At 32.3% G+C, this 24,872-nt stretch overlaps 1 protein-coding gene across 1 annotated transcript in view; it reads left to right on the top strand.

The window, feature by feature from the left end:
• LOC115886467 (calcium/calmodulin-dependent protein kinase type II alpha chain-like) overlaps positions 1-24,872 on the top strand; it is a 219,572-nt gene that overhangs the window by 114,137 nt on the left and 80,563 nt on the right. The window contains exon 3 of the mRNA XM_030905628.1: positions 15,314-15,373. Coding sequence (XP_030761488.1) covers positions 15,314-15,373 — 60 coding nt within the window. The remainder of the gene's footprint in view (positions 1-15,313; positions 15,374-24,872) is intronic.

The following is a 24,872-nucleotide window of genomic DNA, read 5'->3' as shown; positions in this document are numbered from 1 at the left end:
CTAGATATTTTAATTTTTATGATTTTGTGTCAGTAGATTATTTAACATGAATCTTAATTATTTGAAAAAAGCTAGGGTGGCTGTGTGATTTACCTACCTTTTGTTAATTTAATAAAAATTAAAGATTGTATAGTAAAATATTCAACGGTAATAAAAAGATACACGTTTTAGAATTAAAACTAGATATAAAAATATAATTATGTGAAAAAATTAGCTAGATGAGATCAAATGCTCAAAATGCTTCCTTTCCAGTTAACTGCATAATAAAATGATGATCGTTTTTCCAAAAGGATCTTTTCATTTTAAAAGGCATATGTGGAGTTCTACCTCGAAAAGCAGCTACAATAATTTTTTTGATGTTGTCGACAATAGTTGGCCAAGTTTTGTAAACACTGACTTTAACATATCCCCATAAAAAAACACCAGACTGGATAAAATCAGGAGTATTTAAATATTCTATTAATTTGTGAATGCACACTGCATTCACCAACTAATAGAATCATAATAGTTCTCTCTGATGTAGGATAAGTTTGCATTTTCGGCAAATTTCTGAGAATTTTTTTTGTTTTCACTGTCACAAAATGATAACTAGTTGTTAAAGTTGGACTAATTAGACAGCTATGTTGAAGTAACGTCAGACATATCACAGCCACCTAGACTTTATCAAATAATAAAGATCTACTCAGATCAAATTATGTAAATGAAAATATCTAGGAAAATCTTTCTTTGAAGGGTAGGCAACCTTAATAGTATTTTGAAGATACATGAATTCTCCATTGAATATCGGAATAATATAGTGGGTGTTCCGTTTAAAATAAAAGAATAACATGCTTTTAAAGGTGGCTAAGGTTCAATATTAATTTTGTCTCGCCCTGTATAACTTTTTGGATCAGGTTTTAATTTTATTTAAAGTACAAATTGTAATTTAAAAATTGTTCTTTATTGCTAGAAAATGTTAAATATGTCAAAAGCCTTACATTTTAGTGATATACTTCTCTTATAAAACTCACCCCTATTTTTCTCCCACAATCCGAAAATCAATTAATATTTTATATTAATATTTCCATTATAAAAAACACAACTTTGATAGCAACTTTTTTGGAGCCACCCTGTAGAACTCATAAAATTGCATTTCAATACAAACTGTCGATCTATAACCAAATATCCTAACCAAATATCCAATATCTACAAGTCATTGTAATATAAATCAAAGAACTACTTTATTGGTTCTTGATAAAATAATAAATACTTTGTAGGTAAATTAAATAAAAACAATCTGTTATAAATTTCAATAAAGTCCATATATTAATGTCCCCCATATTATGTAAAAAATTGAAATAAAATTCTCTTTTTGTTCGGAAGTTTGGGTCACCTTGGACATTTTACTTCCTTTTTTATTTTTTTTTTAAATTTTGTTAATTCACTGTAATACAGTGAATACTAAACGTATTGTTTAATTAATTCTCAAATACTAAAAAGCTGGCCTAACTTTATCCGACTAGAAAAAGTTCAGGAAAAAGCAGCTTTTTCTTATAAAAAGAACCAAACAAGGATATTTGCCAATCCTTTTTTAATTAGTTTATTAGATTTGATCTGGCTAATTGGAACTAAGTCCGATTTATAAAAGATTTTGTTCTCCATTTCTGGTTTCGTTTCGTTCAATCAAAAATATTGAAAGGTTTATATAAACCATACCAATCAGCTTTAAAATTATTAGTTTGAAGATTTCTTTAATTATTAGACAGTTTTAAAAAAATAAATGTCTTACAAAATATGTGTTTTTACAGATATACAGGGTCCGGCAATAGTGTGTCGGGCATCTGTAGCTCCTAGAATAAAAAACTTGAGAAATTTGTTTAAGTGCAAACCTAAAGTATGTACCAGGATGTATTTCAGGAAAATATTTTAACTTCTATAGGGTGGCTCAAAAAAGTGTGAGTGGACCTGGATAATTTTTTTTAAATGGAACACCCTGTATATTATTGCATTTTTGGCTTCCTTTCAGATCACTTTACATAACCCTAAGATATGAATAAATATATTTCGATAGTTTCAGAGATATTAAAAAATAAATCAAAAATATATATTCTTCAGCCCTTCTTAAAAAAATTATTAAAAATACAGGAACTGTTCTGAAATCAAAACTATATCAGTTATTTACTTTAGATAGTCTGTACTTACTTTGCTATAAATATGAAAATCGTAAATTATACAGGATGTTCAAAATTCTACACCAAACTTTCTAAAATATAAAACAATTTTTCTTCGTTTTTTTCAATGGAATACCCTGTATATTATTTTATCAATAGACGGAGAATTAAAAAATGAACATTTTTTGTATTTAGAGTATTTCAAAATTTTTAACGGTTTCGCAGATATTTGTAGTTTTATATTTCATATGGCATTTTCCACAGTAAATTTTTATCAAAGCCACCCAATGATTTTTCTCTCGTATTTTACCATTGAAAGCGCCATATGAAATAATACTGCGTGTATCTGCGAAACCATTAAAAATTTTGAAATACTCTAAATACAAAAAATGTTCATTTTTTAATTCTCCGTCTAATAAAAAAATAATATACAGGGTGTTCCATTTAAAAAAACAAAGAAAAAATATTTTATATTTTAGAAAGTTTGGCGTAGAATATTGAACATCCTGTATGATTTACAATTACCATATTTATAGCAAAGTAAGAACAGACCCTCTAAAGTAAATACCTAATATAGTTTTAATTTCAAAACAGTTCTTGTATTTTTAATAATTTTTTTAAGAAGGGCTGAAAAATATACATTTTTGATTTATTTTTTAATATCTCTGATAGTATCGAAATATATTTATTCATATCTTAGGGTTATGTAAAGTGATCTGAAAGGAAGCCAAAAATGCAATAATATACAGGGTGTTCCATTTTAAAAAAATCATCCACGTCCACTCACACTTTTTTGAGCCACCCTATAGAAGTTAAAATATTTTCCTGAAATACATACTTTAGGTTTGGTATCTGGTACATACTTTAGGTTTGCACTTAAACAAAATTCTCAAGTTTTTTATTCTAGGAGCTACAGATGCCCGACGCACTATTGCCGGACCCTGTATAATTACAAAATCAGTGAGTATTGTCCAAATATATATTTATTTCTTACCTCTTAATAAAAAAAATCAGCCAAGCAATGGAAAACCATGGGGTTTACTTTCCTTAATCAATAATTCACTTAACCTCAGTTTCAGCTGAACTTTTTTACTTTTTATTTGATGTTGAAAAGGGGGAGATTAACGAAAGGCACGTTTTCAATTTTGTACCAGAATCCTGAATGGGACAAAAGACGACAAAGGAATTGTAAGGGCCAATGTGGGACATTTAAGAGGTCTAAAAGATCTTTAATTGACTTTCGTATAGCATTGGATCTTTTTTTAAGGATTGGGGTTTCTATTGTGTGATTTTTTACCCTTTTCCTTTTAATTAACATTTTTTACAAGAAATAGCACAGTTTTTGATCCCTGTTTTCTAAACTAATATAATTTTGGTCTGGATTTTGGTTAATGCCTATTCTAATTTATTTTCATTCTTTTATTAAGATGTAGCATTAATAGCTCTGAAGTAGAACCTTCAACAAATATAGAAAAGCTTTAAACAAACATTACCGTGTCAAAAAAATTGATTAATGCATTATAAAACAGTCTAGTCACTCGATACGTTCATTGTAACGTCACACCATACTCGGTACTGCTATAAAGACAGTTTCTTTACTGCCGAAACGACTCTCTTAAGACCGTTCCGTACTTGGTTATCGTACCTCTGTAGTCGTAACTTTTTATTGGCAGTAGAAAAAAGAACGAAGAAGATAAAGAAAAACAGACCACCGCGAAATTTATGAAGATTAACGATCAGCCAGTGCATAATCGGTTGTGTTGTTGAGTGGTCGGTGATATATCGAAATAAAGTTATGAAAGAAGAAGGCGGTTAAATAAAGAAAGGACAGTGTCAGTCGACGTAGTAATCAGTAGAAGACAGCGAAGACGTTGAAGATGTTCCTGTAAGTTACTACTTACTGCCATTACTCGCTGACGAGTATTTGACACGCATCAGAAGATAGTTACGCAAGGCGTTTCCTGTCATGAGCTTTTCTGTGACTGAAAAGCCCGATACGTGATGTTATCTCTCTTCCGCACTCCGGACATTCAAAAATCTCATTACTGTGTTGCCTCTTTACTTTTTGGTTGTCGTTATTAACTGAATTTACAATTCTCCTCCATTGCGTTCTATTGCGCGCTGCTTCCTTCCATTGTTGCTGCATGCTTATCCCCTTTAAGTTTTCATGAAAAACATCCTTGTATCTCTTGAGTTGTCCACCCGGTTTCCTCTTACCCTCTACAAGTTCACCGTAAAGAAGAGATTTCTGTTGGCGGTTTTCTTGCATCCTGCATACGTGGCCAGCTCATCTTAAACGAGATTTAGTAATCATGACTTCAGCTCTCTCGCAACTTGCTTTTTCAAGGACTGATACGTTTGAGATATGGTGGTACCATTTGATTCTTAACAGTTGTCTAAGGTGTCTCTGTTGCAACTTGTTTAATGCGCTCGTGTGCCGGCGGTACGGCACCCAGGTTTCGCTTCCATATAACATGGTGGGGAGTATTACTGCTCGATACACTGCAAGTTTCGTTTTGTGCTCAAGTCATGATTGTAGAAAACCCTGTCTTTTAATTTCCAGAATGCTCTTGAGGCGCTGCTGATTCTGTGCTGAATTTCAGAGTCGATATTTGCCTTTTCCGAGATCAAACTGCCGAGGTAATTAAATTCCGATACATATTCCAATAGTTCTTCTCCGATTTTTATAGCGCTGTTAAGATTTTCCGGGGGAGTGCACATGATTTTAGTTTTATCGATATTCAGTTTAAGGCTCAAAGTCTCGTATGCCCAGGTATATGTGTTCAGCATTTCCTGTAATTGCTGTAATTGGTATTAGCAACTAGAGCGCAGTCATCAGTGTATTGGAGTTCTGTGATAAATTTTGTACGTGTTTTTGCCCTGAGTCTTTTTATGTTGAACAGACCGCCGTCATACCTGTATCTAACACCCATTCCTCTTTCCTGTAGTTTGCTGTCCACTATAATAGAGAGCGCTGCCATGGATATGTTGAATAGGAGAGGAGCTAGGACACATCCCTGCCTAACTCCTGTATTTGTCAGGAAGGGATCGCTCAGTGATCCATGATGTGACACTCTCGACTTGTTGTTGTTATGGAGGCTTTTACACACAGTAAAAAACTTGTTGGACACTCCGAACTTTTGCATAATTGCCCAAAGTGCATCTCTGTTTACAGAGTCGAAGGCTTTCGTGAGGTCGATGAATGCAACATACAGTTTACTCTGCTGTTCCTTTACTTTTTCCTGTAGTTGGCGGACGGAGAATATGGAATCAACGGTACCGCGGTTGGTGCGAAAGCCCGTTTGCGATTCTGGGAGGATTTTTTCTATATGTGGGTGAAGGCGGTTTGACATAATTTTTGCGAGAACTTTTCCTCCGATAACCAGTAGTGAAATTCCTCGGTAGTTTCCGCAATCTGATGCACTTCCTTTGTTCTTAAATATATTAACTATATTCGCGTTGCGAGAGTCCTGAGGTACCTCTCCGCTTTCCCATATGACATCGAAGAGAGCCTTAAGATGACCAATAAGTTCTTCACTTGCACACTTAAAGATTTCCGCTGGAATCGCGTCACAGCTAGCCGATTTGTTGTTTTTAAGTTGTTTTATGGAGGCCTTTATTTCCTGTTCCGTTATTGGAATATCTAATACATCGATGCTGTTATACTGAGGTATTATGTTTAGTGCTTGCATATTGGGGATGTTGTCTTGGTTAAGGATATGGCTGTAATGCTCTTTCCAGCGATTTCTGATTTGCTCTTCCTCTTTTAGAAGTTCACCATTTTGTGCCTTGATTGGGCAGCTTACGTTCTTAGTTGGGCCGTATACTTCTTTTACAGCCTCGAAGAATTTACGATAGTCGTGATGCGCGGCGTACTCTTGAATCTGATTTGCTTTTTGTGACCACCAGTTATCCTTTAGCTGGCGCAGGCTTCTTCGAAGCGTGTTGTTGGCTGCTTTAAAGTTGTCCACCAGCCTTGGATTGTGTGGATTTGCAGTGACTGCTTGATGTGCTCTATGCTTTTGTTCCAACAAAGTCTGTATATGTGGTTGATTTTCGTTAAACCAGTCTGGTTGTTTCTTTTGTTGGACTTGCCTAGTACTTCTTCGCTGGTATTATAAATCACATCCCTCAATTGTGTCCAGCCTTGTTCAGCTTCCGAGATTGAGGTTATCGGTGGAAGTGATTCTCTGATGGCTTCCCGGAGGGCGTTGGCGGTGTCGTTGTTCTTTAGACTCCGTACGTTCAATCTGGTCTTGTTGTTTTGCTTTTTTGCAGTGTGGATATTTGGGTTTTAATTGAAGTTTCATTTTAGAAACTACAAGTCGGTGGTCAGTACCACATTCGGCATCTATTCTGGCTTTTGTAAGTCTGACATCTTTCAGATGCTTCCTTCGAACGATGACGTGGTCCAATTGATGCCAGTGGCCTGATCTGGGATGTTTCCAGGTACCTTTAAACTTATCTTTCAGCTTGAACCATGTATGGGTGATGCAAAGATTGTACTCTGTGCATGTTGTTAGCAAACGGTCACCATTGCTATTTACATTTCCCATTTCATGTTTTCCCAATACGTCTGGCCATATTTCTTGCTGATTGCCGACGCGGGCATTAAAGTCACCTAGCAAGATGATTCGCTCCTGCTTTGGAATTCGTTGGAGAGCATTTTGTAGATCTTGGTAAAATTTATCCTTATCCTCAACCTTAGCGTCTAGGGTGGGAGCATAGGCACTAATGATATTAACGTAAGTTTTATCTGATATGGGGTACCTTAGGGTCATGAGACGTTCGGAGACTCCAATAGGCACTTCTGTTAAACTGGTGGCGATTTCGTTTTTGACTGCAATACCTACGCCATGAATTCTACTGTGTGTGGCAGGGTGACCCTTCCAAAAGAAGGTGTAATGCTCGTCAGTCAGACTACCTTCATCTGCAAAGCGGGTTTCGCTAAGAGCGGCAACATCTATACTTAGCCGGTGGAGTTCCTGTGAGACCAGAGCAGTTCTTCGTTCTGGTCGATTAGAGTTTGTCCTGTCCAGGAGAGTGCGGACGTTCCACGCCGCAAACGTGAAACATTGACGCTGCTTAGTTCTCCGATGATACGCTCGAGTAGGCACCCCCTCCCGGAGATCCGATCGAGGGGGTATTTTACCTCCGGACGATGATTTTGTCCCACTCGAATGTTCCATCTTTGATGAGTGTTAGCTGCGTAAAAGGGTTCAACTGTGACGGTTACGCTGCCGCACAGTTTGGCTGCAACTGTAGCACGGGATGGCTATGGCACAGTGAGGACTGAGACCATAGTTTCCTTGTGCTACGTTCTCGGCCGGGCAGGAGTAGTATACTTCTCCTCTTCCTCAGAAAGATGGTAGGTCCGAGGGTTATATAGCGTTATACCGCCTTACTCCTGTAAGTACTACTCTAAAGTAAACCCTTAAGTCTTGGCATTTCCCAAATTTATTATCTACACTTATTCGTTATGTATGGAGTTGTATATTTAATGAATGCATATTTTTTCTAACGGTTGTTTGATTAAAAGAGAGAACCTGGTATAGCGATCCTAGCAAGCAACCCCCAGCTAGGTCGCGACAATATGACTGAATGACGCGTCAATGGCCAATATAAACTATATCTATCGTACCTTAACCCATTATATTTTCTATACGTAGTATACCTTACCTCGTTGGCGTCACGAGCCGCGGCATTTGGAGCTTAAGACGTGCAAAATATAGCGGGAACGAAGGACAAAATGAAATTTTGACCGGCCGGCAGTAGAGAAAATGGCAAAATAAAACGTTTTCAAGCGAAAATTGGACAAATTGAAGATTTTTTGAGAATAGTTTTGAATATCTTAGGATGAAAAAAAGTGATTTGCAAAAAGTATAATTTAAATGTTTTTTTTCTAATTTTCTTCTGATTTTTTTTTGGAGGGGGGCATTCACCATTTGACCTTATGGTTAAGCCGCTACTGGTTGAGACTTCTGATTTCACGAACTGTCATTCGGGTACACGTTATTAGGGACAGTTAAAAGAGACAGCCAAAATCTGCATCCAATTATCCTTTGTTTTTTTGCGTTCCGTCACTTTCGTGTCATCTTTGACAAAGGCCCAAACAAAGGAAATTAGATTTTCTGTTTTTATTAGAATGCTTTTTAATAACGGCAGCGGTATTCGTTGCGCCATCACCACCCCACTAAACAAATCCACGCCGTCACAATCGATTACCAGACAAAAAATAGAAAATGGAGGGAGTCGCTGTAGGATTGAGAAAATACAAATTGGAAAATTGAAGGACAAACTATCCAATATCAATAAACAACAGATTTTTTTGTTGATAAATAAACAATTAACTTTAAGTTACAAATAAACTTTAAGTCATCGAAGACGCGATTATTGAAATCATTGTTGCCAGCCATGGATATATTCAGTGCAGGAATGATTAACTGGAATTTATTTCCCACTAGGGATTCATGTGGTAGCTCTGCTGTGTGTAATTGCTCTGCTTAGTTTTGCATTGCGAGTTTTTGGTTTAAGTGAATAGTGTTGTGATATTTTAAACTTAACAATTTTTACTAGTAAATTTTGTAGTAGAAAATTGTTCTTAGAAAAGCTTGTATTGCAAACTGTACAGGAATACATTTATTTAATAAATTTTGAGATTTTTAACATTTTTAAACAGCAACAAATATAACATTAATTAAAATTCTATCAATAACAATCTACAGTAATACATTTATGTTATATATTTTTGTATTAAAACGTTTTTATTACTACACAGAATCTAATCAATATGGTGTTATCAAAATAGTTTTAGAGAAGCCATAAAAAGGTGTCATTCGTGCTTATGAAACCCCAGTAATAAAAGAGGTTGCTACTGTAATAGACAAGCTTACATGTATATATTTTATTTTCTGATTATTAAAAAACATTTCATTAATATTTTATTCAATTTTCTCAAGGGTTCTGAGCTTTCAGATATACGGAGTAAGCAACTGTTCTGAAATTCTTCACATTTTGTAGACATTTGATATTTCTAAACGGATTTAGAAAAATCCATATTTAGTGCTAAAACAAGTTTGAATTACTTATGAAACTACTTATAAAATGTTCCCACACAAATTTCAAATGTCTAATAACATACGCTTTATTTTCTCTGTGGATGTGACATTCTAATTAGAGCGGTTTTTAAAATATTTAACTATTTTCAGAACTAAATTTCCTACATTTACAAACTAAAAAAATTGAAAATGGTAAAATCGCGTATTATTCACTAAAACTACTGTGTCGCTTGATATACAGAGTGATGACAATTTTGATGCCTTTTATTGGTAACTCATCTTAGATACTACAGAGGATTAGCGAGTCTGACATACAGGCGAGGCAAAAAAACGTCATTTTTACTCCTAATAGAACATGCTATTTTTTCAAACACCATAAATAAATTTTTAAACCATTTCAAATCTTCCAAATAATATAATAATAGTATATTATTGAACGAACAATTTATGCTACTACCCGGGTGACTTGCGCCCCTCGCCTACGGCTCGTGACGCAAACGTCATCCTGCCTGAATAATGGCTATAAATTGCGAGTTGAATACTATACTTTGTCCACGGCCATTATAATAATTATGAGGAGTGTTTGAATTTGTATTTTTAATGTTGATCTTACTATTAATTATTGTATTCATGTTTTAGAGGAAAATGTCACTACCTACTTAAAATTTGGCAATTTCAAACGTCAAAATTAACGAAAAGATAATAAAAACGTCAATATCATCACTTGCTATGCATCGAGAGTCGCAGTCATCTCGAACTATTCTATTTTCAAATATTTGGGAAGTTTATTATTAGATGTGTTTTACGACATACCTGTATATTAGTACTTTTTTCTACCACCTTTAGTAAAATAAATTTGTTGAAAAATGATAGACGGTACCACCAGCAGCTTACTTTTTGTTGTTTTGTGTAACTAAAGTTGGTAATTTGTGTTTTATTTATCGTTATATAATGTATTTGAATTTTATTGATGCTGCTTCAAGTTTTTTGCAACAAAACGTACTTCTACCAACTTTAGTTGAGTACAGTTGAAACAGAACGATAAATTGGAGTACCAGCATCTGACTTTTTGTTGTTTTGTGTAACAAGAAGTTGGTAATTTGTGTTTTATTTAAAGTTATATATGTATTTGAATTTCATTGATATTATTTCAAGTTCTTTGCATGAAAATATCGTACCAACATTCTTTAGTCAATCAGGAGATTTTTGTTCCGTTACAATGTCAACTAACCAAAAAAATCCTTTATGGGTATTTCGCCACTGCACTGCAAGAACAAATCTACAAAATAAAATAGTTATTTTTTGTAAATACTTCTGCGTTAAACCTAAACGGACGCTGCTTGTCAGAAGTTGTGTTTACAGTAATAAAAATTTGCCTAACAAAGAAAAAAATGCTTAACGTTTCGCAAAGTTTTCTCTTTCCGTCGTCGGAAGCAAAAAAATATAAAGAATCAAGGAAAAAACAATTTGAAATATTTAAATTGAACTATTCGAGAACACTTTACTTTTTAAAACAGATACGTCTACAAGAAATCGTTGACGTTCTGTTAAAATGACATTATATTAAGTTAAACTTCAAAATTAACAATTACTACCTGATAACAATTACTTAATAAGGTAAAACCAAAAAGCCCTAACTTTCTGTATGATTATTTTTAAATTTTGCGTATGTAATTTATAACTAATTTTGTTATTCTAACTTGCCTAAAATATGTTCTCTGAACACTCTAAACATGTCGTCAGCTCTTAGAGGGTACCATTAAAAATCAAAAGCTGTAGTAATTTCCGGGAAACAGGAAGTAATTGAAACTAATTGAATACGCCAATCAATCCTGATTTGGTATGTGAGTATGTCTTATACTCACATACCAAATATTGCTTTCTATCTGAAAAAATAAAAAAAGTTATACGTATAAAATGTTCCTAATTTATCTAGTCCTGAGTTTTTTTTATTGGGGTATATTAAAGACAGTGTTTACAAAACTCGACCAACTATTGTCGACAACATGGGAGAAATGATTGTGATTGCTTTCCGAAGTAGAACTTCACATATGCCTTTTAAAAAGTCTTTTGAAAATAGAATCATTTTATGCAGTGAACAGGAAAGGAAACATATTGGTCATTTTATTTCATCCAGCTAATTTTTGTGTCATAATTATACGCTTATATCTAGTTTTAATTATGTAATAATTAAAATATGTTTAAAATGTGTATCTTTTTAGTACCGTTGAGTATTTTACTCTACATCCTTTAATTTTTGTTAAATTATGAAAAAATATATCACAGCCACATAGATTTTATCAAATGGCAAAGATCTACTTAGGCAAAATCATAAAAATGAAAATATCTAGAAAAATCTTTGTCTGAGGGGTAAGGAACCAGTAGTATTGTAAAGATATATGAATTTTCCATCGAATACCAGTATAATATACTGGGTGTTCCGTTTAAAATAAACGAGTAACTTGCTTTTAAGAGTGGCCAATGTCCTGTATTAATTTTGTCTCACCCTGTATAACTTTTCGGCACAAATTTTAATTTGGTTTAACATACAATGGTTATTGTAATTAAATATCAGGTTATATAGGGTAAATTACAATTTAGATAGCTGTTATTGAAATTTAAAATGTATTCTACATTTTCACAAAATGTCACAATCCTTACAATTTAGGCATATGCTTCTTTAATGAAACTCACCTTTATTTTTTTCCTAGAATCCGAAAATCAATTAATATATAGGGTGTTCCATTACAAAAAAACCAACTTTGATGCCTAACTTTTTTTGGGGATACGCTGTAGAATATGTATATTTTTATAAAATGCTTTCAACTAACCTACATGTGCTCCCAAAATTTCATTTCGATATAAACTCCCGTTCTCCTTGGAGCCTCCGCGTCGTATGAGGGGCGCCACCCTGTACTGTAAAATCCTAAAAAAACTATGTTCTTTCACTGATTTTCAATGGTGGTTGTACTAATTTAATATTAAGTTAGAAAAACCATTGGTGTAACATACAAACAACAAATAACGCTTTATTGTGCAAAAAGCCAAAATATTGTTATAATTAATTATTAGTTATTATTATTAGTTTTGTAAATATTATAATTTACAAAACAAACAAAAGCACAAAAAATATACAAATAATAAAAAATATACAATACAAATCATACAATTCAAAAAAAATTAAATCATTAAAATTACAAATAGAACATACATAGACAATTGCAGAACACAAAAAAAGGCGTATCAATAAAATTTTACAATTGAAAGATTATAAATAGATATAATTTTAAGAGTTACAAAATATTAAATACTTGACCTTTGACCAGTGTGTGAGATGATCAAAGTTATAAAATTCAAAATTGTTCATGATTAAACATCAACAAAAAAGTCGTTTACCGCATATAGGGCTCTCTCCAGTAAGTATAATCTCTGAGCTTTGCGAAATGCGGGAAAGAATGAAAGCGATATGATATTCAAAGGCAGATGATTGTACATTTTTTTCGCATTGTACAGTATTGAACCTTTAACTAGTTCTGAGCTCGGGGTTGGTAGATAAAGATCGTGCTCCGCATTCCTAAGTGGATAGTTATGAGATGACCTTTCGGGAATAGCAGATATGTATGTGCTTGCGGATTAAGCAAACGGATTCAAAAATTAATAAAGAAGGAAGTGTCAGTATTTTGAAATTTTTAAAGAAATTCTCGCAGTGAGTTCTACTGTTTAGTCCCAATAAATATCGAACTGCTCTCTTTTGAAGTCTGAAAATACGATCAAATTTTGTTGCGCAGCAAGTACCCCAGAATGGAAGGACAAACGAAGATGTGACTCAAAAAGGGCATAATAGGCTATTCTAGAGGGTGATAAGTTAAGTTCCTTAGAAACTGATCTTAGCGCAAAACAGGCAGCGCTTAGTTTCTTTGATAGAGCTTCGATGTGAAAGTCCCATTTTAACGAGTTGTCTACAAGTTCTAAGAATTTCACAGAGTCCACGACGTCAATAGTGGTGTTATTAAGTACAAAAGGTTGTATGGTACTTTTATATGACAAAACTTTAGTTTTTGATGGGTTGAGGCATAGGAGATTAGAATAGCACCAAGATTTAATGGTGCGTAAGTCACTAAACACACACATATTTAGCGAAGAGCGGCAAATTTTCCGTTCTCACTGCTTATTTATGGCAATTATTCCGCATAGTTTCATACATTTTTTTAAAGTGGTGGTGTTAACTTAACACACGTGTTTCATTCAGTGATATATTAAACTTTATTAATGTTTATATAGGCATTTCAATACTGAATAAGTGTGTAATTTGAATTATAAAACGATTAAATTCCTGTTTTTTAATAATGATCCAAACAAAAATTTATATATTTGAAATAAATATACCGTCCTATATTTTTTATATCAGGATTCCATCCAACAGTGCTAAAATTTTCGGATGGATGCTTTTGTTCGATGCATTTGAATATTTATTTACAGTTCACGAGGAATTTTGGTTATAAAATACATCAACAGCAATATTATTTCTGACTTAAAAAAAAATATAATTCAATTTGGTATTTTGTATTCCAATACGGTAGGTAATAATGTATCTGCATGCAAGGTAAATCGAACTTTGTAGCATAACAAAAAACATAAAATATAAATAAAAATGTAAATTCTAGCCAATATAAAAATAAACATCTGTATATTTTTTAACAAACATTTTTTTTGCACACCATAAATTCGAAAAAATGAAAATTAATTCATAATCGATTGAAAACGGCATTTTGTTGATACATCTCACTTCCAGTGGATAAATTAGAGACTGTATAAAGATATACAGGTTGTTTCAAAAAACATGTGCCATCTCTCGCGGCGAGATTCCTCATGTAAAAATAAGATTAATTTTTCATATCAACATAGGTCCGATTCTGCTTTGTTTCGTAGCTACAATGTGTTAAAGTCTTAATATCTTTTTCAATTTTTTATGATTTTCTTCCAAGTACTTCTAGCGTTTCGAATGAAATTTTGAGTGTAAAAGTTACCATAAATGCGACATATTTTAAAGCTAAAAAAGTGTCGACATATTCACCAGGGACGTGCATAGGGGTTATTACAGGAATATTTTTCTAAAAAAAGCATGTACGCCACTGGTTTTTTTCTCTTGTTAGCGAAATAGTGTAAGCAGTTTAATGCCGATTAAAAGTTGTCTCTTGATATTTTGTCGATTTCGACCTCCTTGATAAGATAAATGTAATCTTATTAATTTGCCTTAGTCCAAGTCTAATAGCAACCTTTAAAAAAATAATATCATTAACTTGCAAAAGTTTTAAATAAGTACACATTGATTCCTCATCAAAAAATATGTAAAAAAGTTCCTATAAACATGGGTATGGAAATGCATAGTTTTAGATTTACAGGATGTTAAAAATTTTCGAAATTAGTTTTTTTGTAATTATTATTTTAAATACTATTATTTTTTTATTTGAAATTGCTGTAGGTTGGACTAATAGTAATAATAACTAATAGTAAAAATATTTAATAATAAATTATTATTAAACATACATATATATTTAATTGTGATTAATAAAATTGCGTTTATCTCATCAAGGAGGCCGATTTCGACAAAATATCAAGAGATTTTAATTGCCAGTAAACGGCCTACACAATTTTGACATTAAAAGATAAAAGTCAGTGGCGCACATGCTTTTTTTAAATATTTCATTGATAACTCATATGCACGTCCCTGATGAATTTTTCGACACTTTTTCAGCAATAAAATATGTTGCACTTATAGTAACTTTTACCCTCAAAATTTCATTCGAATCACTAAAAGTACTTAAAGAAAATTATAATAACTTTAACACCCTGTAGCTACGAATATTTTTTGAAAGACCCTGTATACATTGTAAGACAAATTGAGCAATTCAAAGCCCTAAATTTGATCAAATTTTATTCAAACTTTAGTGACAAGGGGGTCTTAAACTTTGGCGTTAAGTTAACTAAAGATAACAGTTAATTTTGACATTTGATATATGTTGACAGGCCTCGTATACATCTAACGTTTAAACAAATTTTAAAAACTCATGTATTTTGCTTTTAATATAAATTTTTGTATTTCAGATTTCCAGAAATTAGAACGCGAGGCCCGAATTTGTAGGAAGCTTCAACATCCAAACATAGGTAACGTAATCAAATATTGTCCTTCACAATTTAAAATATTAGAAAACAAATAGTACTCAATAAAACATATAAACATAAAGTAATTCAGTTATAAAAATATTTATTGTATGGTTTAATTTGAGGAATGAATACCATATCAAACTGTTTTCATACGCATTCATTGTGCTTTTTAACACCCCTCAAGCATCATAACTCTTACTAAATTAAATGTCTGTACCACTTCAGCTTCACACACTTTAGACGCCGATCAAAAATAAAGCTATTTTGAATTTATGCAATAGTAAGATCAAGCCAATACGATTATTTATTTTTTATTGTTTTATGAGAGTATTCATATTATACATACCTACTATCGAAACCAACTAGACTTTTAGTTACGTCATCGAGGGCGCTATTATTAAATTCATTGTTGCCAACCATGGATATATTCTTGCTGGCGATTCAGGGGGTAGCTCTGTTGTTAAAAATGTCAAGTTGTCACATATATTTATTTATTTCTGGACATTTTCATTCGTGTTGACACTTTAGTTTTGTATTACGAGTTTTGGTTTAAGTGAATTGTGTTGTATAATTGCGTGCTTAAATTTTTTTACCAGCAGAACTTGCAATCGAAAATTGTTCTTTTGCGTTTGTAGTGCGAAGTGTACAGGGTGAGTCAACGATAGAGTAAAGTCCATTATCTCATTTGTTTCAGGGTTTACAAAAAAATATTAAATATAAAAGCTATAGGGACGGTTAAGGTACACATTTTAAAATTGTTATATAGTATACAGGGTGCTCCAAAAAAGTGTGGCGAATATAACATGTTTTTTTAAATGGAATACCCTATTTTTTATTTAATTTTTAGATTCTGCGTACAATTCCATAACTTTTTTATATACAGTGTGTCAATTTTAAAACTTCCCACCTTTAATATCTTTCTTGCAGTTAAAAATATGAAAAATTGGAAAGACACGTCAATTTTATTTGTAAGTGGGACACTTAAAATGAATATTTTTAGCCTTTTTTTTTCAACCCCCTAAAAGGGGTAGATGTGTGAGGTTCAAGTTAACGTCTCCTTTCTGCTGCAATGGCTAAACTGGACGGGACCTACTTGTTTACGCGGAATCCGAACCGCGGTCCTCCAATGGCCTACCGACTTAGGAAGTGTCTAAATTAACTCTTTCTCACGAGATATCCGATCTCATCCGCCCTTGAACCGGCGTGAATGAGCAGTGTGTATCAGTAGATTTTAAACTTTTCCCTTTTTTGGACAACAGCACGATGCAAAGTTTCGAACCGGTCACCCGTCCATCCACTAGCATCGCCTTACGTCGCTTAACTTCGGTGTTCTAATGGGAACCGGTGTTTCGACGTAGTTAGGCCGTTGCCCAGAGGGGTAGATATCACCTTTACAATTGTTAAATGGGAATGGGTATCAAGTGGCACATCGTTTTAAAGGGTGTTTAATTCTCTTTTCAGTGGTATCCTACTTTATTGCTTTTTATCCAGAGGTTTCCGAATAATCGCGTTTCAAAGGTGCAGAAACAATTAAACGTGCCAGATTTTGGTTTTCAGGTTAGTGTTTACACAAAAGTTATTGCAATGATCTCCTTGTAGTACAAATGATTAGAAGATTAGGTTACACCACTTACGCCCTATCTTATAAGTTGTTCAAAATGTTGTCCATTTTCCCGTAAACAGTAATAAAGTCTGTTTTCAAACACCTCCCTAACATTTCGGAAAATTTCACCGGGATTTGACTGGCATTCTGCTGTAATTCGCCTTTTAAGATAATCAATATCAGTAGATTGTGTTTTATAAGCAATGGATTTAACATATCCCCCCCCCCCCAAAAAAAAAAGTCAAGTGATCTTGAAAGCCATTCAATTGGTCCCCTTCTGCCAATCCATGTACCTGCAAATCTCTCGTTTAACCACTGTCGGACCGGAAAAAAATAACGAACTGGAGCACCGTCCTGCTGGAATGTTAACAATTCCTCCTGTGAAACTGATTAGAGGTTGCATTCGAATTTGAGAAAGAAAACGTTAATGTTTATGATGTTTTCTGTTTATTAGTATTTCGAATTTTGACCCCCTAAAAAATGTAATGGTCCATGTTGCCACCTAATCTTCTAAATCTCTAGACAAAAAGCAACAAAGTAGGATATCGCTGAAAAGAGAATTAAATGTCCTTTAAAACGATGTGCCACTTGACCCCCATTCCCATTTAAGATTGCAAGGGTGACATCTACCCCTCCTAAGAGGTTGAAAGAAAAAGACCAAAAATATTCATTTAGAGTGTCCCCCTTACTAATAAAATTGACGTGTCTTTCCGATTTTTCATATTTTTAACTGCAAGAATGATATTAAGGGTGGGAAGTTTTAAAATTGACACACTGTATAATGTTATATACCTAAAATTAATAGTTTTTGTAATATTTAAATTTGTTTAAACAAATGTTAGATTGCAGTGCGATAAAAAATTGTCAGTGATGGCATTGTTTCTGAAGTTGGAGAACTAAAATTTGGTAGGAGAATTTTATAGAGATATAGAAAAAGACCTATGTCAAGATATTTTAGTTAGATGCTACAGGGCGTTCAAAATATATTTATGAATTTCAACTACATACTTAAAATTAAGAAATTTCAAATTTTTTAAATGGGACACCCTATATATTATCATTTTTTCTGATATATTTTACAAAACTCTTCAACTTTTATTAAGTATGTCATATACCTATTTTTAATAGTTTGCGATTTATTCCAATTTTTTCTATTTTACCCTTATTTTTAATACAATTACGCTATAACATCATAACGTTTAATTTTTTGTAATAAGTATAAATTGTAGAGATAATAGTTACAGATTTTCCCTAAATGAATTAGTCAAAGTGACTGATATACACAAACAAGCCAAGAAAAATATATTTTTTAGTTCAGTACTATATATTATAGAGTACTTTGCTAAGTAGTATAAAAATAGATGTAGATTATCTAGAAAACATCTTCAGTGTGTAATGAGACGGTTTCGCGGCAGTAGTAATATTGGCTTTACCAAATGAATTATAAACCAGAATTACTACGAGCAAAAAACTTTACTGTATGTCGAAGAAAATTCATATATCAGTAGTCTTCAACAATTAGATAATCTAGTATTACCTTAATCTGTGGCTATTCGGCCCGACGCGACGCGCGCCGGAAAGTTCAAGTCTCCTCTTACATAATATAGGAATAAATACACCAAGAAATTCACGACTGTGATTTTAGTTTATTTGAATAAAGTTAATTAATTTTAACTAATACCAGCAATTGTAACTAATTATTAAGCTACTTGTTAAAGATAAGTAATAAATAGTTTGTTTTGTCATGGTAACTATGATTTTATAGGGTAATTGTATTAAAAATATGGGTAAAAATAGAAAAAATTGGAATAAATCGCAAACTATTAAAAATAGGTATATAACATACTTAATAAAAGTTGAAGAGTTTTGTAAAATCTATCAGAAAAAATGATAATATATAAGGTGTCCCATTTAAAAAATTTGAGATTTTTTAATTTTAAGTAGTTGAAATTCATAAATATATTTTACACCCTGTATCATTTAACTAAAATATCTTTTTATATATAATTTTTCTCATCTCTATAAAACTCTCCTACCAACTTTTTGGTACTCCAACTTCAGAAACAATGGCCAACTTCAGAAACAATGACAATTTTTTACCACACTGCAATTTAACATTTGTTTAAACAAATTGAAATATTACAAAAACTATTAACTTTAGTTATATAACATTATATGTAAAAAAGTTATGGAATTTTACGCAGAATCTAAAAATAAAATAAAAAATAGGGTGTTGCATTTAAAAAAAACATATGTTATATCCGCCATACTTTTTTGAAGCACCTTGTATACTCTATAATAATTTTAAAATGTGTATCTTAATCTTCCCTACAACTTTTATATATTTTTTTTTTTGTAAACCTCGAAACAAATGAGATAATGGACAATCGCTCTATCGTTGACTCACCCTGTACAAGATGGCAAAGTAGCTTAACAGCGGTTACAAAAAAACTCATTGCAACCTTATTAGAGTATTTTGAACGGGAAAGCGGTAATAATGGCCCTTTACGCCTTTTGACTTGCAACTGACACTTGGAGGTGAGTTTTGTTGATGTAAATAATAACTGTTTATACAGGGTGGTCCGAACTGTATTTCGGAAACTTCGGCAGCATATTCTGCAGATAAAAATAAGTAAAAAAGTTCGTATAAATGTATGTCCTAAAATGCTTAGTTTCGGAGATACAGGGTGTAGAAGTTTCATTTTTATTTCGATTTTTTCTGAAGTAACGTCAATATCTGGATCAAATGGTGTCTCGGAGTTTTGTGATACGAGTAATTTGATTTTGATGTCAAAATGACTCCTATTTGTAGGGGGCGTTGTTACATGCGTTTTGACTGTTTTGTAGAGTAATAACTTTTCGACGGTACCTGTATAAAACTACTGACTAAAAAAATATACATTTCCATGACTTTTTACATAAAAAATGTCTCTTGGTAAAAATCCCTACAAGAAACCGTTCTCAAGATATTTAAAATGGAAATGGTCAATACATTATTGACAAAAAATAAGCACACGCGTTGAATATAGTTATTTGACTGAAATAATACATTTTTATTTTTTTAAATTAATCATAAATTTTTCTGCGAAAAAATGATGATTAAACAGTTTCTGTTGAACTTTTGACACAAAAAGATTTCAAATTTAAGATTTCAGTCTAATAACTATTTGGTCAACGCATGTTTAATTTGTCAATGATGACAGGTATTGATAATTTCAATTTCAAATATCTCGAGAACCATTACTTGTAGCGATTTTTACCAAGAGACCTTTTTTATGTAAAAAAAGTTGTGAATGTATATTTCTTTACTCAGTAGTTTTATACAGGTATGGATGAAAAGTTATTACTCTTCAAACCAGTTAAAGCATATGTAGGTGGCGCCCTCTACAAGTAGGAGTCATATTGACATGAAAATCAAATTTCTCATGTCCAAAAACTGCCAGACACCAATTTTCATCCAAATATTGACGTGACTTCTTAAATTATTTGGAAAAAATCGAAATAAAAATGAAATTTCTACACCCTGTATCTCCGAAACTAAGCATTTTAGGACATATATTTATAACAACTTTTTTACTTATTTTAATCTGCAGAATATGCTGCCGAAGTTTCCGGAATACAATTCGGACCACACTGTATATTTATATTTAATTGATTTTTGTTTTCTAAAATATTTTAATTAAAAGAAAATTGTTGGCAACGCCGTGCCGGTCAAGCTTAATCACTTAATTAAAAGTTTATTTGGTATGATCTATAGGAGTTGAGTTGTTTCGCATAAAATTTAGAATGCTATATTTTTGATCGGTAACAAATACTTACCCATAAAATCATATTGAATGTATTTTAACCTGTATTTTTATTTCATTGTAAATAGTTTGCAATCCCGAGGTGCTCAAGCATTTAGGTAATAGCTGTTTCCAATTTTATTCTCTTTTCATATTGTTTTTTTCTTTTTGCATTTTTCTCTTTGCGAAGATTGTTGGCTGCGGCTGGACAAGAATTATTTTGGGGATTTTCAATTTTTTCTAAAATTTTATAGCGCTTACTCATGGTCATTATTCACATAATATGGTTATTTTTTATTAATAAAAAAATAATTATAAAAAGTACATAAGAAGTAAAAAAGAAAATTTAATGTAATAGGAATGATAGGTACTCGTATATATCTTCTTAAAAGTTTTTGCTAGTTCTGAATGAAGCTTTAATTTCTTGCGGATTTTCTTATAAACACTAATGAGGAAACAGTCCGAGGTCGTGTTTTCTCGCCTAACTTTGTCTCGCCTCGGCTTATCTCCGGTTGTCTCGGCTTCTTTCCGTTTGTCTTGACCTTTCATTTCTTAAAATCGCTCATTCAATTCATGAAATTGCGGAGAAGTTTTGCCTCTTGTATTGACAATCCGGGGACATTTTGTTTTCATATATTAATATGATGTAGTAATATTTTATGCTCTCCTTAAAGAATTAATTCACATTAGTATTAACTTTATAAAAATATTTTTGAAGCATCAATTTTATATTGTAACTAATTGATTATAAAAAAATAATTAATTAATTATTAGGAAAGTGGCTTTTGTTGTCTATGTAAAAATTGAGTTATATGATCAAAATAGCGTGTACCCGTGACTTCGTTCGCGTCGAATTAATCATTTGTAATGGTGATGATAAAGCAAAGCAAGAATTTCCATTAACATACAAACTGAATAAAATTTTCTCACATTTATGTCTGCATGAGAAAAAAATAATATGGCGATATTATTATATAACTTGGTAATATTTGAGAGGTAGTTTCATCCCATTGGAATTTGACTTTCGAAAAATCCGTTTGCCAAAAATAAGCTTTTCACGTCAAGCAGTTTAAGCAGAATCGTGGTTAATAAATTACCCAACTTTTTAGAACACAATGTATGATTTTTTAAAAAAATTCAAAAAATGTAAAAAAGGCAAAATAAATTATGCGTGTCCAAGCGTTTTCTCGAAAGACTAACCGGATTTTAAATAAAAATTATTTTAATATTTGAGGGGTGGTTTCACCCCCTTAGAATTCGAGTTTCGAAAAATCCCTTCTTATCGAACCTCTACGCCCTAAAGTCAATCCGTTTTCCAAAAATCAGCTTTTTACGTCAAGCGCTGTAAGCAGGATCGTGATTAATCAATGACCAGATTTTTCGAAACACCCTGTATACATTTTTAAAAAATCTTAAAATATGTAAAAAAACAAAATAAAATATACGTGTTTAAGCGTTTTTTCGGAAACTTGTTTTTTAAATAAAAAATATTGTAATATTTGAGGGGTGGTTTCACCCCCTTGGAACTGGAATTTCGAAAAATCCTTTCTTATCGAACCTCTACACCCTAGAATCAACCTGTATGCTAAAATTGAGCTTCTTAATTTGAGTGGTTTGAGCAGGATCGTGATTAATCAGTGAGTCAGTCACTTAAGAATCTATACCAATATATAAAATCCTTAGAGGTTCGATAAGAAGGGATTTTCCGAAACTCGAATTCCAAGGGGGTGAAACTATCCCTCAAATATTAGAATATTTTTTATTTAAAAACCGGCGAGTTTTTCGGAAAAACTCTTAAACACGTATATTTTATTTTGTTGTTTTACATATTTTAAGATTTTTTATAAATGTATACCGGGTGTTTCATAAAATATGACCATTGAGTAATCACGATTCTGCTTAAACTGCTTGACGTTTAAAGCTGATTTTTGGCAAACGGATTGACTGTGGGGTGTAGAGGTTCGATAAGGAGGGGTTTCTCGAATCTCAATTTCCAATAGAGTAAAAACGCCCCTCAAATATTACAATATTTATTATTTAAAAAACGGTTAGTCTGTTGGGAAAACGCTTGGACAAGCATAATTTATTTTGTTTTTTACATATTTTGAATTTTTTTAAAAAATGATACAGGGTGTTCCAAAAAGTTGAGTAATTGATTAACCACGATTCTGCTTAAACTGCTTGACGTGAAAAGCTTATTTTTGGCAAACGGATTTTTCGAAAGTCAAATTCCAACGAGATGAAACTACCCAAATATTACCAAGTTATATAATAATATCGCCATACTGTTTTTTCTCATTCAACTGCAAAATTTTATCCAGTTTGTATGTTAATGGAAATTCTTGCTTTGCTTTATCATCACAAATCATTACAAATGATTAATTCGACGCGAACGAAGTCGCTGGTACACGCTAGTTTTATATATTAGTATGAGTCAGTCACTTAAGAATTTTATATATTAGTATAGAATATTACAGTTAAAGTCCGATGCTCGGTTAATGTCGACATTAACTTTGGGTTAGGTTATGTTTTTGGTTGTTTTTTTGTCTGTTATTCTCAAGATTAACCGGGTAATGTCGACTTTAACCGGACATCGGACCTTAACCGTAACATAGCCGGAAAATGTCAAAGGCGTCTCGCAAAATTTATGTTTTCATTACCAACTTTAGACCTTGCCACTGATGTTACTTTATAGTATAGTATATTATAACAATTTTAGAATCTTTTTAATTTTAAATTCAAAAATACGTTTCCTTTTCGCAATAAAACCAGCAAAGAAGATTTGTTTGATAAAATAATACCAAACCCTTTGTTTTACAAACTAGCATGGAGCGAATATTTGATATTCACTGAAAGGTCAACAAAGAAAGCCTCAACCTGTGCTAGATGTCATGAGCTATTTGAACTACGATTTAATGCTATTGAATGCACGAACATGTACCTATTTACACAATGAATCTGTGGATGCATATAAATAATATAATAAGAAAGAATTGATAGAAAATAAAATTGCTTGAAATATTTATTTTAAAGTTATAATAAATGTCGTATACTCTTAGATAATTTTATTAATATTGAATGCAGGCATATTTATTATAGCTTAGTTATGAAGTAGGTACATTTATAGGTGTTTTGTAGTGAAAAAATATGCAATTTTAAAGAATAAAACGTAAACAATAAAACAATCAATAAAATGGAATATTAAAAGAGTATCAATGAGGCTACCAGCCCAAAAACGGCCTAACCCCCCCCCCAAAAAAAAAACAGAAAATTTGGAATAAAGTTCAGTGACAAGCTACTAGTTTAATTTTCGAACAATATTTTGATATTTTCTATATTTTGCCTAAAGACCTAATGAACTAAAATTTATACATAAGTATACAGGGTGAGTTTCCTATGATGTTCTCTATGGGTATCTCGGAAACTACTGGAGATAGAGAGTCGGTTAAATGGGGAAAGAATTACAGTTTTGTGGGATCATAAATATGCGCCTTTCAGATTTTTGAAAAAGTTCTTGGCTTACTAGATATTTCGAAAAAATCAAATTTTGGCTATTTTAAAAATTGTCCCTAATTCCATTATAATCTATTTTAGACAGGTTTTCAGATAAAAGTTGTAGATAATCACATCCTTAATGAGTTTGTGTCCTCCGATTTTTTCTAAAACCTGTTATTTTTGATATATAACACAAACATATATTTTTTTAAATGGAAACCATAGTTGGCCATGCCTTCATAAAAAGCGTCATTTTTAAGCTTTTCAGCGATTTAAGCTATAAAACGTTTTTTTTTCAAGTGCTTCGAGTGCCTCTCTTAATTCATAAGTTCTTTTGTAAACCTTGTTGTTAACCATACTGCATAAAAAAATCTAAAATGGATATGTCAGGTGATCGAGGAGGCCCATGCAATTGGTCCACCTCTTTCTATCCATCTACATAATTATGATATAAATAATTTTTAACACTTCTTTCATTGTGGAGGGGGGGGGGTGTCATAATGAAAGTCATGTTGGAACCATTCTATTAATGCCCGAGTATCAAAATTGAACTTTTCTATCATGTCTTGAAACCCGTTCTCTAAAAAACGTAAGTAACGTTCACCGGTTAACATAT

The sequence above is a fragment of the Sitophilus oryzae genome, unplaced genomic scaffold (assembly GCF_002938485.1).
Source record: "Sitophilus oryzae breed Bouriz unplaced genomic scaffold, Soryzae_2.0 scaffold_489_pilon_pilon, whole genome shotgun sequence".
NCBI lineage: Eukaryota > Metazoa > Arthropoda > Insecta > Coleoptera > Curculionidae > Sitophilus > Sitophilus oryzae.
This window is presented reverse-complemented; position numbering and strand designations above follow the sequence as displayed.